The 17,267-nt window shown below is 48.1% G+C and overlaps 1 protein-coding gene across 2 annotated transcripts in view; it reads left to right on the forward strand.

The window, feature by feature from the left end:
• USP42 (ubiquitin specific peptidase 42) overlaps positions 1–17,173 on the forward strand; it is a 45,119-nt gene extending 27,946 nt beyond the window's left edge. The window contains exons 6-18 of one of the 2 annotated variants that reach the window (XM_082429953.1): positions 15–82; positions 778–848; positions 1,723–1,805; positions 3,789–3,900; positions 4,698–4,838; positions 5,025–5,125; positions 6,254–6,407; positions 7,798–8,514; positions 8,632–8,726; positions 10,423–11,886; positions 12,922–13,223; positions 15,227–15,270; positions 16,157–17,173. In XM_082429953.1, the coding sequence (XP_082286079.1) occupies positions 15–82; positions 778–848; positions 1,723–1,805; positions 3,789–3,900; positions 4,698–4,838; positions 5,025–5,125; positions 6,254–6,407; positions 7,798–8,514; positions 8,632–8,726; positions 10,423–11,886; positions 12,922–13,223; positions 15,227–15,234 (3,316 nt within the window). In that variant the 3' untranslated portion in view covers positions 15,235–15,270; positions 16,157–17,173. The remainder of the gene's footprint in view (positions 1–14; positions 83–777; positions 849–1,722; positions 1,806–3,788; positions 3,901–4,697; positions 4,839–5,024; positions 5,126–6,253; positions 6,408–7,797; positions 8,515–8,631; positions 8,727–10,422; positions 11,887–12,921; positions 13,224–15,226; positions 15,271–16,156) is intronic. The other variant, XM_082429952.1, reaches the window with a different exon arrangement.
• The last annotated feature ends 94 nt before the right edge of the window (positions 17,174–17,267 follow it).

Here is a 17,267-nt window from a genome sequence, read left to right on the forward strand (position 1 = left end):
TTTGACTTTTTCAGATTAGACAGACACACCCAGGCTACCACACTCGTTTGTCAGATATTTGGAGGATACCTAAGATCTAGAGGTAAACTTCTGTTTAAAGGTTGATAAGTGTGACACAGTATGTGGCTTAACAAATGCAAAGGATAGGAAAGGGTTACTAATGGAAAATGTATCTCCTTTCCAGCCCAGACTCCCATCCCCCATCCTCAAAGGCAGCCCCTGTCTCAGTTTGTGGTTATCCTTCCAGTAGTTTCCTGTGCATGAGCAGACTGGCTGCTTTTCACATTGGAAACCTTTTCACATTTCAGCACATATAGGTCTAACGGAGTCTTTCACAGTTGCAGTAGTATTCCATTTATTTTAGTTCCCTATCAGGGAATTTTTAGATTGTTTCTAATTTTTGTTGTTTTTGTTACCATCAGTGCTTCATTGAACATCCTTGTATACACATGCCTTTATGTCCATGTAAAAGTGTATATACACAGGATAATTTGTTAGAATCTCCTTATCAAAGGGTGTGTTTATTTTAAACTTTGACTCTGCTGTGTCACTCTGCCAAGAGGTTATGCCAGTTTACACTCCAGCCAGCGGTGAACGTGCATCACATTAGTGCCTCTCACTGTGTAGTAGTAAAATTGTTTGCCCGATGTGACAGAAGAAAAAAGTACTGTGTGTTTTTTATTTTGTGATAGTATTTATATGTTCTGTCATTTCAGTAGTTGGTATTGCCATACTGATTATACTTGGCTTATCCTTTGCATTTTCTTTTTATTTCAGTCAAATGTTTAAATTGCAAAGGTGTGTCAGATACTTTTGATCCATATCTCGATATAACATTGGAGATAAAGGTAAGTTTGATAGTTGTTGTGGTGGTGAAGTTAAAAAAAGTCAGTCATACTTTATGTATTTATAGTTCACTTATAATTTAGACTACACATGTTAGAGAATATAAATTGAAAAATTTAATATGCTAGGACTTTATTTAGAGGAGATTATTTAAGCTTTGTATTAGGCATCATAAAAAGCTTAAAACGTTTAATAATTTTATTACCCTTTGACTTTTCACTTAATCTTAATAAAACCAGATTCTGATTTCTCTATTAGCCAAATTTAGGTGGTTGTTATTCTTTAGATCCTGTTTTGCTTCTTGCATTTTCTAAACTCCTATTTTTGGTTGTCTTAAGCTTTTGTTTTTCTGATTACAAGTGTAATACTAATGATAAAAATGAGAAACATTGCAGAGACGTGTGAGATCCTGTCCCTCAGAATGTACTCTTGTTAACGATTTGATATAAACTGCTTCCAGAGTATTTGTTTACTGTTTATAAAAATGGGTTTATACCTTCAGTCTGTTTGGCCACTTCCTATCTTCATTGCATTTTGCTTGGGCTTTCTGTGTGTTGTGCTTCAGCCGATTTACATGCCTGATTCCTTGCTGGTAGATACTTCATTTGTTTCCAGTTTTATACTATTTTAAATAATGCTGCAGCAAGCAACCTCTTCACATATTTTTGTTGACTTTAATCTGCTCTTTTTTTTAATGGGAGGGGAATTAGCTTGGTGTGTACATGTATTAATATAAAACTGAACGTCATAATGAAAGAAGATTTTCTTTTTACATAAAAATTCACATGTGCTTTTATACTTTCGAGTCGTCTTTTTTCTTTTTCCTAACAAGCGGCAGGGAATGGTAATGTGGTGTTGGTGCTGCTCTGTCCCCAGGCTGCTCAGAGCGTCAACAAGGCGTTGGAGCAGTTTGTGAAGCCGGAGCAGCTTGATGGAGAAAACTCGTACAAGTGCAGCAAGTATGACGGGTGATGCTGGAGGCCGCATGGGGGGCGGGGAGGCTTGGTTTGGAGGGGTTCGGTGTGTCTGCGTAGCCCAGGGCTAGATTCCCGTTACCGGCTGGGAAGACCCGGGGTCTCTCTTCCCCAAGGGCCAGGGCACGCTGTGTCTGTGTTTACACTCTTCAGAGAAGTGCACTGAGGAATGGGAGACGGAGCCTCGCTCCTGGGGAGGTGGGTGGGCATGGAGAGGTAAGGTCCTCCACTCACCACAGGCTAGTGCTGCCGCGTGTGAAGCTTGGCTGCGGTGGCGTGTGGCGTGTGTGTCGAGCAGCATTTACATGGACTCTCCTGTGTGAGAGGGTTGGGGTGGATGGGGAGTCACTTCCTCCCAGAGCAGTTCAGGATCTCTCTTAACTGCTGGCTCTTTCCCAGGATTTGGGGCAGTATCTGCTAGAAACCTCGAATTTAAGTTATTCTTTAATGTTTCCCCATCGAGTCGAGAGAGCCTATTTATTTTTTAAAGGGGGCAGTGTATTTCTTCCTTTCTTCCTTTCTTCCTTTCTTCCTTCCTACCTTCCTTCCTTCCTTTCTTCCTTCCTTCCTTCCTTCCTTTCTTTCCTTCCTTCCTTTCTTTCTTTCCTTCTTTCTTCTTTCTTTCAAGATTTATTCATTATTTATTTATTTATTTTTGGTTTTGTTGGGTCTCAGTTGCGGCATGCAGGATCTTTCGTTGCGGCGCATAGGCTTCTCTCTAAGTTGTGGCGTGTGGGTTTTCTCTAGCTGTGGCACACAGGCTCCAGGGCACTTGGGCTCCGTAATTGTGGCGTGCAAGTTCCAGAGTGTATGGACTCTGTAGTTTGCGGCACACGGGCTCTCTAGTTGAGGCATGCAAGCTCAGTAGTTGTGGCGCACGGGCTTAGTTGCCCCGCGGCATGTGGGATCTTAGTTCCCTGGCCAGGGATCGAACCTGCGTCCTCTGCATTGTAAGGTGGATTCTTTACCACTGGACCACCAGGGAAGTCCCAAGAGAGCCTATTTTAAGAAAGCCCTGTTTCATATGTTTTAAGTAGGTTTTCATTTTAAGTCGGGTAATACAGGTAAGCGTCGTTATTGAATATGGGCCGGCCTCAGGGATAGCGCGGGTTTGGTTCCAGACCACCACAATAAAGCAAATCTTACAATAAAGTGAATCACATGAATTTTTTCGTTTCCCAGTGCACAGAAAAGTTATGTCTACGCTATACTGTAGTCTGTGTGCAATAACATTATGTCTAAAAAACAATGTACAGACCTTCATTTAAAAATACTTACTGTTAAAAAATACCAAAATAACTAGAATAGTAACATCAAAGATCACTGATCACAGGTCACCATAACAAATATAATAATAATGAAAAAGCTTGAAATATTGCGAGAATTACCGAAATGTGACACAGAGACACGAAGTAAGCAAATGCTGTTGGAAAAACGGTGCCGGTAGACTTGCTCCATGCAGGGTTGCCACAGACCTTCAATTTGTGAAAATTGGAATATCTACAAAGGGTAATAACATGAGGTGTGCCTGGGTTCATTTTGTGGGGGGAGAAGGCTCCCTTTCCTCCCAAGACCATAGGGATTTCTCCTTTGTTTTAAACTTCATGGACATTTCTAGTCTTTACTTTCTTCCTTTTGTATCTGGGCTTAGTTTTCACAGTATTATACCAGCCAGTTTTTCAGTTTGTTTTGAAATGAGAGAAACTTATATTAATCTAATTTAAAAAATATCAGTGACCTATCATACCTGACATTTCAGAGCTGTCCTTTTTCTTTCATGCTAATTAAGTAGTTTCCCCCGTACTTTAAATTTTAATATTTTCACTGTTGGTTGAAAAGGGTGGTGTTTCTCATCTCATAGCCTTCTTTTGGAAACTTAATTTAGAATGTTTCAGAGGAATAACAAGGGAAAGATTTAAAAAACCCCATATTGATCTTCTTAAACATTTGTTTCTGTTTTTTTCCAAGGTGTAAAAAGATGGTTCCAGCTTCAAAGAGGTTCACTATACACAGATCTTCTAATGTTCTTACACTTTCTCTGAAACGTTTTGCAAATTTTACTGGTGGAAAAATTGCTAAGGTATGTAGATAATATTATTTATAACCATTTATGTTGAGCCTTTCAAGGCTTAAGTGTCAGCAACTAAATTGAACAGTTCTATTATCTGATTTTCTAAGTTCTTCCAGCACTTGGTAGTAGAAAAAGATGTCAAAGAATTGAGCTAGTAGTTTGGTATGTGTGTTTATGAGCGTATGTGTTTTTTTCTATATCCTTTAGCTGGCTAGACTTTCTGAAGATAAATTGATGATTACTATCTTCATTTGGGCTTCATAGTCAGTGCAGGTGACGAGTGGCTACAGGGAGTGGGCTTGTGTCATTTGAATCCAAAGAGGGTTCCCAGTCAGATCTTGCCATTCTTTCATCAGAGCTTATTTTGTTTATTCATTTGTTTTCTGACTGGTAGTATACTGAATTTTCCCATTTTCTTCCCACTTTCTCAAGATTGAAAGTGGTCAGAAATCCAGTAACATGCAAAAGAAATCTGTTCCTGAATTGTTAAAAATAAAAATAAGACAGTCTGGACTCTCAAATCCAGAGTTGTGATTGTTACTGTCTCCTTTGATGGATTTGGAGGATTCACTTAACGTGGATCCTTATTTGTTTAAAGGAAATAAAGAATACAGTGGGATTGCATTAAACACACTTAGGTTCAGGTGTGCTCCAGGTTAATTCTGTCTTTTGAAATGAGGTTCAGTGTGTTGGGTTTCTGCCAGAACATAGGGTGCAGTGCTCTGGGGTCTCCTGTGCCTGTGCACATGGGATAACCTGCACCTTCAGAAATGATGTTCCTTTTTCCTCTTTCCATTCCTGTATAGGATGTGAAATATCCTGAGTATCTTGATATTCGACCGTATATGTCTCAGCCAAATGGAGAACCGATCATTTATGTTTTGTATGCAGTACTGGTACACACTGGTTTTAATTGCCATGCTGGCCATTACTTCTGCTACATAAAAGTAAGCTCTGTGGATTTTGCTAATAACTATTTTTACAGTACACTGTAAGATAGCCCTGGCATTTTGGGGAGGAAAGGTGGGGCTTTTACAGTTAAAATGTGAAAGCCCATTTTTCTTACGTCTGTGGATTGGTGTTCCCTATTTACCTAATTGTATCTAATATCTCTTTTATTGGCTGTTTTGCAGGCTAGCAATGGCCTCTGGTACCAAATGAATGACTCCATCGTATCTACCAGTGATATTAGATCGGTACTCAGTCAACAAGCTTATGTTCTCTTTTATATCAGGTATTGTCAGGAAAGCAAATTTTCATCTTTTCTGTTATGTCATCTCTCTTCCTCTCATCAACATATTTAAATTCGATATTGTTTGTTTAAACAGCATCTCGATGGTGGGGAGAGTAAGGAAGGTGGTTTTCAGTGTGGATCATGAGTTTGCTTTAGCTCCCAGCTCTTCGGCAGGTTAATAAAGAAACATACAGAAGAAAGGGAAGGCGGTAGTCTCAGAGGGTGGGCTTCTGCTGCTGGTGGCAAACCGGGTGGTCCAGGGGGCCTGGGAGGCAGTGAGCGGAGGCCTGGAGAAGGGGACTCTTGAGTACCTGGGTGTGGTCACCTCTCAGCCACTGAGCAAAGGCGTCCAGCCACCTCCCAGGGCCAGGCCTGGGCCAGCGCCAGCACCCCTGCTGCTACTGCACATTCTGACTCGCTAATTCCATTTCTGGGAATGTAGGGCCTTGGAGCAATCTGATGTGTGCTCCAGTGTATTCGTTTGTAGTAGCTGGAAATTAAGAACATCATGAAATTTCCATCAATAGCAGAAGATCATATAAATTGTAGCAAATCCATATGATGGAATACAATGCAGCTGTTAAAAGTGATTTTTATAAAGCTTTTTAAAATGATAGGAGAGAGTGCTCCGTATATGGAGGAAAAGCAGTTTGAAATTTTACACACTGATACTGAAGAAACCAGTACAGGCTAAATAAAGCCTGGAGGAAAATCCACTCAATCTGAATAGTGGACGCCTCGAAGCAGTGAGGGGAGGCACAGTGTTTTTGTTGGTTTCTAACTTTTCAGGATATTACAGATTTTTCTACAATGGTATGTATTTATAATTAGAAAAACAGAAATAAAAAAGAAAAGAAAAATACCTTTCAAAAAATTAAAAAATTAAAGAACAGTAGCTTTCAGATAGTGGCATCCTCGGAATCCACAGTTCAAAATACCGTTTGCCCAGTGACCCTGTTATCTCCCGATCTGAGCACCCGGCGTTGGCCTGGACCTGACGGGGACCCTGCGTGGAGCTCTGCGCATCGTGTCACCTGTTACCTGAGGGTGGGGTGTACATGCATCTCTTTGGGGGAGATGTCCCATGTGTCCCAGTGTCCCTTGAGCACTGTCACTCTCTGTCCCCAGGTCCCACGATGTGAAAAATGGAGGTGAACTTACTCATTCCGCCCACAGCCCTGGCCAGTCCTCTCCCCGACCGGTGATCAGCCAGCGGGTTGTCAGCAACAAACAGGCAGCATCCGGGTTTATCGGACCACAGCTTCCCTCTCACATGATGAAGGTAACGTTCCACGGGTAGAATGTCATCTTTATGTTCATCTTTCCAGCCCTCTAGTTAACATTGCAGTAATTGTCATGACCTCATCTACAACTGAATTTCTTGGCCAAAAAGTTTATTCAAGCTGTTTATTATATTTCAAATATACAGAAAATCTCTGAGTATGAACACAATGATCAAGAAGAAAGTCTGGTGTAAGTCTGTTTAAACGCTAGAGATTTTAGCTCCCACCTTGGACTTCCATTCACTTAATGGATTAAATATTTGGGGATTCTTGGTTAATGCTGGCCTCCAGGAAAGTGATGCCTTTACAAAAAGAACACTTCAGTCGTGTCCGTGTAGCCCTTTCAGGCATGTGGCGTTTTCTGTCTGCCGTCGGCTGGGCCTGGTCACGCTCCCTCACGGCTTCTCGGGGGGAGTGGAAGGTACGCCTGGTTCGCGTGAAGCCCCGAGTCCTCAGTGGAGGCCTGCCTTTTGCTTGACGTAGGTGTTGAGATTGTGGACATGTTGGACTTGTTGGAATAGCCTGTATACACCTTGGAATAATCCTGTCACCTGTGCCATAGTGTCGTAACAGCCTTCAGTTTGATAGGGACTCACAGATTGAGTGGCTTAGGGAGCTAAGGCAGCAGGTCCTGCACTGGGCGCTGCCTGCGTGAGGCCTCAGGACACGGCCAGCTGGAGAGCACATGCCCTGTGTGGAGGGGCCACTGCTGTTGCTTTTTCAAGAGGTTTTTTGGTTTTTGCTTTTTTTTTTTTTTTTTAACTATGAAGCCTTCCAGTGTTAGGATAGCAACTAATTCAGATATTTAAGAAAACATTTTGAAGACCAAACGAATTTATCTGTGAGTCAGAATTCACCCATGACTACCAGTTTGCAACTTCTGGGTTATAGCAGCAAAAGTTGGGATCTGGAGCAAAATAACTGCTCGAGTAGGAGTCGGAGATGATGGGGGCAGGGATGGCTTAGTGAGCGTGTCTGTCCACGTGCCTGTTGCCTTGGCCCGTGGGAGTTCCCCGTGGCTGGCACTCCCTTCTGCCCGGACTGCGGTGGGCTCCCTGGAAACCATGCAAGGAGAACCTGTGTGACTCCATGCCCAAAGGGACCTGCTTCTTTCTGTCAAATTGGAGCAGGAAGAATTTGGTCTGGGTGTTGTTCTCTGACAAAAAGAGTGGTCCCTGTTCACCAGAAATTCATTCTCAGAAAACTGTGCCCTGTGAAATGTTTGTGGTGGGCAGGCCCACAGGAGAGGGGGAGGGCTTTCTTGGTGCGTGAAACTTGTTATTCACAAAAGAAAAAGATAACCAAAGTGGGAGAGGCCCACGGCCTCAGGTTTCTGAGTCTGCGACTGTTTCTGGAGCTCTCACCTGGCTGTGGTCTGCTTGTTTCCAGAACCCACCTCATCTAAATGGGACGGGACCCTTGAAGGAAACACCGAGCAGCTCCATGTCAAGTCCTAACGGGAATTCCAATGTCAGTAGGACTGGCCCTGTTAACGCCTCAACGTCTGTTCAGAACTGGTCAGTTAACAGGCCCTCAGTTATTCCAGAACATCCCAAGAAACAGAAAATCACGATCAGTATTCACAACAAGTTACCTGTGCGCCAAGGTCAGTCTCAGCCTACCCTTCACAGCAATTCTTTGGAGAGCCCTAACAAGCCTGCCCCGTCTTCTACCATTACCACTTCTTCTGCAATACAGTCTACCTCGAGTGCCCCCATGATGCCCGCGTCTAGTAAGGTAACAAAGCAGATCACCCTGAGGGAGTCCTGCCCTGAGCCTATGATGAACGGCAGGTCCAAGCTGAGCTCCAGCGTGCTGGTCCCGTACGGCGCCGAGTCGTCCGAAGAGTCCGATGAGGAGGCGAAGGGCCTCGGCAAGGAGAACGGTCTCGGTCCCCCCGAGAGTGCGTGCGCCCCTGCTCCGGAGGCCGAAGATGTCGGGGCCTCTCCGCACGAACTCCGAGAGCCCGTGGCTCTAAATGGTGCTACCAGTACGGACAGTGACCCGAAAGAAAACGGCCTGCCCTCGGATGCTGCCACCTGCCAAGTCCAGCCTGCTGTACACTCAGAAAACCCCTTTTCTAAGGCAAACGGTCTCCCTGGGAAGGTGAGCCTGCACCGGGTGGGGCAGGGGCGGGCTTTGCTTCCACCCTCGTGTCCGGCGGGTCACGTGGCTGGGTTTCAGGTGGCCCCCAGAGCTGAAATATCTGTTTTTTTATTGTAGTTGATGCCTGCTCCTTTGCCACCTCTCCCAGAAGACAAAATCTTAGAGACCTTCAAACTCAGAAGCAAAGGGAAAGGCTCCACAGATGAGACAAGGTAGGATACTGTCCCAAGGCCGTGGGACACGGGCCGGGGAGCCACAGCAGGGCCTGTGGGTGCGGCCGCTCGCGGAAGTCTCGGTGAACCTTTTGGACCCTGGAATGATTTGAATAACGATCTGTCGAACTCGTTCATGTTCCTTTTAAGAAAGTAAAGTAAACACATACAGGGTCTGTTAGTCCAGCTGACGCCCCCCCCTCCCGCAGGGCCTCCTCTCTGGGGCTCGTCCTCAGCCCCCGGCGGAGCCTCCCGCCGGCAGCGTCCCACTCAGCCCTCCGTGTGACAGGCGCCGGAGGAGGTGTGAAGGGGGTGGCGCAGGGCTTCTCGACTGTCCAGTAGCGAAGACTTTGTTTTGCTCCCTTTAGAATTCTGAATTAAATTCCTAGTTAAGATGGTCTGTCTCCACACTTAAAAAGAAAAAAAGAAGTCAGTGCATTGACCTCAGCGTCATGTAACGGGAGTAGAAGGAAGGGTCAGAAGGCAGTGGCGTGTCACCATGCCAACAAGCTGGGAGGCGGGGCCACCGCAGGACACGGGCTGGGCCAGCAGCTTGGCGCCACGCACAGGTCACATCACGCATGTCAGCGCCGTGACGTCCTCCTGGTGGACGACTTGTGGCCAAGTTCTGACCAACCTGAGATCGACACCCTAGCGGTGTCTGTGAAGCGGCCAGTAATAGAGCCGGGGTTTTCACCCACGTGAACGCTGGGACATGGGCTCTTCTGTGGGGCCGCCTGCCTCGCCCCCGCCCACTGGTGCTGGTGAGGCTCCCCCATCGTGGGGCTGACCCAAAAATGCACCCCCCGTTTCAGAAGGGCCCTGCGGGGGGCGTGCCCTCACCAAGAACCACTGTTAGGAACGCTCACTTAGAAAAACGAGCAAAGCGCACGCACTCCCGGTCGACCGTGAAGAGGGGGCACTTGAACACTCAGTCCCTGGCAGGATGGCTGTCCTCCTTTCTCTATCCTTGTCCGGCTTAGTTTGTCTTCAAATGTAACGTGCGTGAGAATTAAGACAGGTGATTGTATAAGCAGTCAGTCCCCAGCTACGCACGTTTCCTAACCTCACGTGCGGCCTTGAACACGTCACTGCCACGCTCGAGATCACACGTGTCTTCTCTCTCCCAGATATTTTCCCGCTGCAAAGCGGGCCCGCTTTAGGGTTTTTCTTGCTTTCTGGCAGCTTTCATTAACTTCGAGACTCCATCAAAAGCAAGGCAGAGTTCTTTTACTACAGAAAGTGTTTCTAAAGCCTCAGTGATTCCTCACAATCTGTAGGTAATTCAGGGAGCTCTTGGCTCTGTCTGGAGGTAGCTACTCTAGCTCCGAGGCTCCAGGAAAATTCAGAGAAAAGGGATCCAAAGGAAAAGTAAGAGCCCCATCGTTATTTGACTTTTTTGATGGTCCAGACTTAGTTATTAAGAATTAGAAGTATATCTGAAAACAGAAGGCGCCTAGAATTGCAGAATTACTATTGCTGAAAAATGGGGTAGGCTTGATACAAATTTTTACATTTTTATTTAATGAGAAAATTTGAAGTTTCCAAAAATGATAAGCCCAGTTTTAGGTTTAAACCAGATGTAGTAAAGCCATAAAATATTTAGTAAACAAACGATTTCAAGTGTTTGTCCCTGTAAGCCAGAAAGCAAACAAGTAAATGGCTGATTTCTTTCTTTCTTTCGGTGGGGCTGCAGTACAACTGGGACAGAGGAGAGGCCTCCGCAGGACCCTGAGGCTGACCTGGAGGCTGGCAGCTCCGCTCCCGATTCCTGTGAGAACCTGGAGCTGGTCACGAGCCTTAGCAGCAAATTCAAGAAGGTTTTGTCGCCCTCGGACCCCAGCATCAAACCTACCAAAGAAGAAGTCTCTGAAAACGTTTTGGCAAAACCCGAGGAGGCTTTGCCGAGTATCAACACCTTTTGTAACACCAACAAGGATACCCTTGGGGACAATCAGCTTCCTAAACCGTGTGACCCTGGGAATTTAACAAATGATCAGAGCAAACCGTCCCAGGACGTGAAAGGGATGTTACCAGAGCGTCCCCAGGACCCGGCGGCAGCAGAAGCAGCGGGGAGGCTGAGCCCGAGTCCCTTGTCACGTACCGAGGGCGACTGTGAGCCTGAGCCCTTGGGTCACAGCAGTCGGGACAGAGGCACGGATGTGGAGGGTCCCCCTCAAAGCACAGGGGTGTCCGCAGATGGGGTGCCCTCTCCGCAATTAGACAGGATCGCAGAAAACCGTCCAGAGGGGGTCCCCGAGCAAAGTAACGGTGAGAGAGGTGAAGACGGTAAGGCCGGGCAGAAGGTCCAGGTGGCTTGTCCAGTGCAGGAAAAAAGCAGCAGCCTCAGAAAGGTGGACCGAGGACATTACCGCAGCCGGCGAGACCGGTCGTCCAGCGGCGAGCGCGCGCGGGCGAGCAGGAGCAGGACCGAGGACCAGCGTCGCCGGAAGCGGCCCCGCCACGGGCGGGAGCAGCCCCGGTCCGAGTGGCCCGAGCCCTGCTCCGCAGCCCCGCACGCCCCCTGCCCCGGGTCCCTGGCCAGGTCCGGCCACCGGCGCTCCCGGAGCAGGGGGGCCCCCGACCAGGAGTGGGGCCGCTACCACCATGGCGAGGGCGAGCACGCCTGGGCCTGGGAGAAGCACTACCCGGACAGGATGCGCTGGGGGCGGTGCAGGTACCACCACGACAGGTGCGCCCCGTACCCGGCCCGCGAGCCGCGGGACTGGAGGCCCTTCCACGCCGAGCGAGAGTACGACCGAGCCGGGCCCTATGGCGGCCGGCCCTACCAGGACCACTGCAGAGGCCGGAAGGGCTACGAGCCGGCGGCCAAAGAGAGGGACCGGCACCGCTTCAGCAGCCCCCGGGCGGGCCTGGCCCACGTGCCCCCTCCGCACCCCGCTGACAAGCACGCCCACGAAAAGGCTGCGCTGGGGGCTGAAGACAGCAGCTGTGACCTCGCCGGTCGGTTTCACGAACACAAGGACGTCAAGTCACGGAAACGGAGGTACGGTAGTGTAGGGAATGATGACAGTCACGTAGAAAAGAAAGCCTGGAGAAGCTTACAAAAGGATCCTTTAGAGGAGCCTAAAGTGAAGAAGCACAAAAAATCAAAGAAGAAAAAGAAATCCAAAGACAAACACCGAGACCGAGATTCCAGGTGAGGGTGTGTGTGCTTGGTGACCTGCGAAGGGCTGTGTCCTGTGTATGTGACTCTGATTTGTATTTTTTATCTCTGTGGGTTTTGGACTTCCCTGTTTTTGTAGATTCCTAAAACTTAGCTCTGTGTTAAGCTGGATCATATCTCATGGTATTTTGAAATGCCCGAAAACCATCTTTTAAGATGATTTTGCCGTTTTCAGTTAGTGCCTTTTAACTTCTAGGAGCAAGTGTGCAGTGTGTGGTAGATAAAACTTGGGATTCTTTGACTTCACAGTGATTGTTAATATGTTTATTCACAGATGTAGTTATATTTTCACGTCTGCTGATACTTCCTTCAACCTCAGTGACTGCCGTGTGGCAGGAAATGGGAGGCCGCCATCCTATTGAATGTGCCTGTGACCTAAAGGGCTGAGACACATCATTTGTTGCATTTGCCTCTGTCTAGTTTTCTGTCTCCATTTCTCAGTTTGAAATCTCATTGGGACATTTGTTTTTGTATTTTTAAAAAGCTAAATTGGTCAGTAGTTTTCTTGAAAATGACTTCTCCACGATGAGAGGGGTGGGCACAAACAATTACTGCGCGTTGTGTGCTGTACACACGGGTGCCTCTTAACATCGAAACCCTGGGAGACGGTTACCAGAAGGCACAGGTAAATAGTGGTTACTTGAAGGAAGAGGAAATCAAACAACCTTCCCTCCTATGTGCCTGAGACACCTGGCAAAAATATTTTTTCCTTCAGCCACTAGTTTCAGGAAAAATTGATGAAATCCTTCCTCTGGTGTTTTGGCCATAGCTCCCCTCCCAAACAAAGCTGAAGGGCATCAGTGGGGAAAGGTTGAAATTGGTGAATTTATGACCCCAGACTTAAAAAATTATTACAATGAAAACAACACATTTTTCATTAGATAAGGGTTTACCTGTGTTCACGTAATGAGTGTCAACAGTAGTGGGTATAAATCAAAGTCAAAGACCAGTTCTCCTTGGGGTGGTTTGCTTTTCCGGTGGTTTGAGTTCTGGCTTTTTCTTCCGCAGGCATCAGCAGGACTCAGACCTTTCGGTAGCGCACTCTGATGCTGAGCTCCACAGACACAAGAAGAAGAAGAAGAAGAAGAAGAGGCACTCAAGGAAATCGGAGGACTTGGTTAGAGATTCAGAACCACACTTGCCCAAGGCCGCCAGCTGTGAGACTGTGGACCATTTCCGGAGAGCGGACAGCGCTTTCCCCCTCACAAACGGCCAGCCTCTGGAGGGTGTGGGACCTTTCCGTGAGAAAACAAAACATTTCTGGATGGAAACCAGGGATGACAGGTGTCATCCGTCTGACTGTGGCCAGGGTAAGAGGACATACTTGGAACTGCGAATATAGAAACTCTTTTCTTTGGAAAGGGTGGTTAACACAGGGAAGGAGCCTCAAAGGGCGTAGAAGGTGTAAGTCCCCTCTGAGCTCCCCGCCCTGTGTCCTCTGTCCGACGGCTGGCCCGAGGCTGCTGTGGCCGGTCTCGATGGTTAGCCGTGCCGCCTCGGCGCTTACTGGAGACCTGAGTTACGCGGAACCGGGAACCTCTGGAATTTATGGCTCTGAGTGTCTGATTGTGGACCAGAACTTCTGTTTTTAAGCAATTTTTGATAGAAATATTGTTGTGGTACATTCTTTCTCTCCAGAATCCTTAAGCCTTTGGCATTGGGAGTAGAACCTAGAACTCAGTTTGGTGACTGGCTCGCTGGACGTCACGCTTCAGGCCTGGGTTGGTGGGGCTCGGGCTCCTGACGGGGTTCCCTGGGTCACTGCAGGCCTCTGGGCTCTGGGATTCTTGTCTGCTTTGCACAGTTCTGTCTTCCCTTGTACCTTCCCAGCCTTTTCTACTCTGATTGCTCTGAAAGCAGCCCCCCTTGCTTCCTCATCTGTTCCGATGACCTTCGACCCTGGAAGGAGTGCTGAGCGTATTTGAGGGGGCCGGGGGCCTAGGGCAGGGCTGGACTGGCCACCGCCTTTGCGCGGCCTGACGGTAAGGAAGAATTTGACGTTTTTAAATGGTTGGAAGAGTCAAAAGAAGAATGTTTCATTTCACATGAAAATCATGTGAAATTGAGGTGTCTGTAGAGCCGCAATGAGCCCAGCCCAGCCCGCCCGTCCGCCCGTCCACGGGGAAAGGTGTGCTGGCCTCGCCCTGGACCCCTGAGGCGCACCCCCGCGACCCTGCCCGCTGTCCTAGATGCCCAGGGGCCACGGGGTTCTCGACTGCGTCCTGGACCCGGGTGAGGTGTCGTTTGTTCGGGGGCAGCCCTGTCCCGTGCAGTGGCCCGGTCCCACGGTGGGTGGTGCAGGAGGGACAGAGGGCCGCACAGCGCTCTGGCGTTTGGGAGGAGCAGAGAGCAGAAGGGGTGGTGCGTTGCCGAGTGGCGGGGGCATGCTGGGGCGCGCGGACTGGGTGAGGAGTCGTAGGGGCGGCAGGAGAGGGACGCTACCGGTGGGTTTGCTCTGTGTTTGTTGAGAGGGGAATTCTGCATTTCCGCCCTGGCTTCCCGTGAACGGTTCAGCGATTCGGGGAAGGCACTTGGTGGGGATGAGTCCCTGCTGACGTCTGCTTGGCGCCTGGGGCGAAGTGGAGACAGGCTGTTCGTGTGCATTCTGCGCAGGTCCGCGGGGATTCTACGTTTTTGCCAGAATCTTCCCCTTCCGGCTGCAGGTCTCTGGTGAGGACCACAGCTGGAGGCCGCCAGCGCACCCACAGAGCTGGTTCGGGGGACAGTAGGTGGCGTGCAAAGCCCAGTAGTGGGCATGTGGTGGCCCAGACGCGCGTCTCCAGGGGCTGCAGGCAGGGGGGTGGCCCCTTTCCTGTCCTCGATCTGATGGCGCCCAATGACTGGTGTGCCCCTGGCTCGGGCGCCCGTCCCGTCCTGACCTCCCGGGAAGGGCCACCTGCTCGGGCCCAGGCCAAGCATCGCTGTCGGCTGGTGGAGGCCAGACCTCTTGGCCTGCGTGTGTCTGTCCTGGCGCCTTGACCACTGACCTCTCTTCCAGACTCCTGTTCTCTGGCGCCATCAAGCTCTCGATTTCTTTGGCCTAAGATCTGTTCTCACCTAATGTTGAAACGCTGATGGGTTTACTGGGGTCAGAGTGGACTATGCCCGAGGGGACGTGGCCCTCAGTTGTCACCTCAACTCTTGTTTTCAGTGAAGCACTTGGAGACACAGCTTGTGTAGGACTGATTTCAGGCAACAGACATTAAGCTTCTGAGGACCGCTTCTGAGTGTAGTCACGTAACGCACACACAGCGTAGGCACTAAAATTTTTGCAAAACCATCATTAAAATGTTTCCTAACCTTTGCTTTCTAGGTGATTGAAAACGTGGCCTCAAAACAAAAAATTCACTAGTTACGGTAAGCTGTTTTCGTCTCGGTATGTTCTTCCTGTTGGTTTGTAGAGCCGCTGAGGGGCCCTGAGGAGGGAGCTTTGGGCCTCGGCTTCGGGGGTAGCAGGTGGGGAGTCAGTCCTGGGGGGGGTGGGATTTGGGCCCCTTAAGTCAGAGAGTCGCTCTGCTCCCTCCCTCCCTCGTTGTAAGAAAGTGAGGGCGGGTCAGAAGCTTCAGAATCAAGTCATTTGATAAACATTTGAAAGATGGAGAAGCCATGTCCTCTCGCAGCCCCACCTGAGGGGCCGAGAGAGGGGAGCCCTTCCCGTGCCCGCCGCCCGCCCCGCGCACTGAAAGGGCTCGGGCTTGGTTTGATCGGAATGGGTTTTGGGTGCTTTTTTACAGCAAATCAAAACCTGGAGTGTCATTTCCTCCTGGCCTCGTATTCAGTGGCCCCGGGAGGTGGGGTTGGTGTCCTGGGCGTCCTGCACCTGCGGGGTTGCTCTCCGGAGGGAATTTCGTCCAAACGTGTAACTTCTGGTAGTCGGCAAGGGGGGTTTAAGTGAACTGTCGGCAGGAGATTAACTTGCAGTTGATTTAACACGCTTTACAGCGTGTCCTCAATGGGAAGACCTGAGCCGCGTTAAGGAATTAGCCTCTTCCTACCTAGAGCAAGGGAATCGCCGGGTTGCGGCCGGGCTGGCGGGACCGCGCCCAGCAGAGGGCGCCCTGCCCGCGGGCCTCCGCGCCACCGCCGGCTCCTTCACCGCCCGCGGGGAGACCTGGGGGCGCCTGCTAAGGGGAGGGCGTGAATGAAGACGAGAAGCCCCCCCCACCCCGGGGGGCTCACGGGGCGCTGGGCTCCCACTTCCTGCCTCTGGACCAACTAACGCCCGCTGCCTCTTGTCTTTCAGATTCAACGTGTTCAACAGAAGCCATCCCCAACCCAGCTTAAATTATAAATAGAGAAAATAACTTTGTTCAAATCTGCGTGGTGCTTCTTTAGTAAATACTGTACAGATTTTACCATGGAGGACTTTTTTTTTTTAGTTTTTACCTTTTCTTAATTACCCTTATTCCAAATGAACACTTTCTACAACTGCTGACCATTGTAAAATAAGACTGTGTATATAAATCACATTGAAAATAACGCCCTGGACTAGAACATCTCAAATGCTGCTTAATCACAGACTCAGGTTGATCACTCGTATTCCATGTAACGCTCCTCCAGGCTGGACGTCCGGTGCAAGACCAACCGGGAAACCATGGAATTAGTAAAAGTACAAACTGACAGCGTGTATATTTAATTTAAAAACTTATTTAAAGATTCACAAGCTCTCAACTCGACTTTTGAGAGCAGTCTGTTTTCTGTAATGTCTGATACTAGAAACTAATTTGCTTCATATTTTAGTTGTATTCAAGATTTGAAGGTGTATTTTATAGACAAGTTCTGTTTTTGAACTTTGTGGAACTATTCCAATCAATTTACCAGTTATGATGCGTATTTACATTATGAATGTATAATCCGAACATTATTTGTAAGGCCTACAGTATGTTTTTGTTACGTAACAACACTTTTTTATACAGTGTCTCTTGTCTTGACTATGATATTGGAGTCTGACTTGTCAGCTTGGTCCCTTAAAGTTTCTAGTTACAGACAAAAATCATACTGTGATTTTATTTTTAATATGGATATGCTATCAAACTGTGATACACTTATAATTCACTGGTCCTGCATCAGGAGTTGGAGTGGGGAAAGCTGTATTTAATACAGTTTGTATCTGAATAATCTGTATGGTTTATACAGTTTGTGTTGTTCAGAGATGTCTAAAGTTTGATCTTTGTTTTTTTAAAGATTAAAAAAGCACTTGCCCCACTGTAAATATACAGCATGTAAAATTTATATAGTATATAAATGGCAGCAAATTAAACCTTTCGTGTCTTATTTTTTACTGCTGTTTTCCCCATTTGCTTACAGACACTTCTCATGGACTTCTTTCTCTTTGCACTTTCCTAAAACCTCTA

Source organism: Balaenoptera physalus (genome assembly GCF_965194825.1).
Source record: "Balaenoptera physalus genome assembly, chromosome: 16".
Taxonomy (NCBI): domain Eukaryota; kingdom Metazoa; phylum Chordata; class Mammalia; order Artiodactyla; family Balaenopteridae; genus Balaenoptera; species Balaenoptera physalus.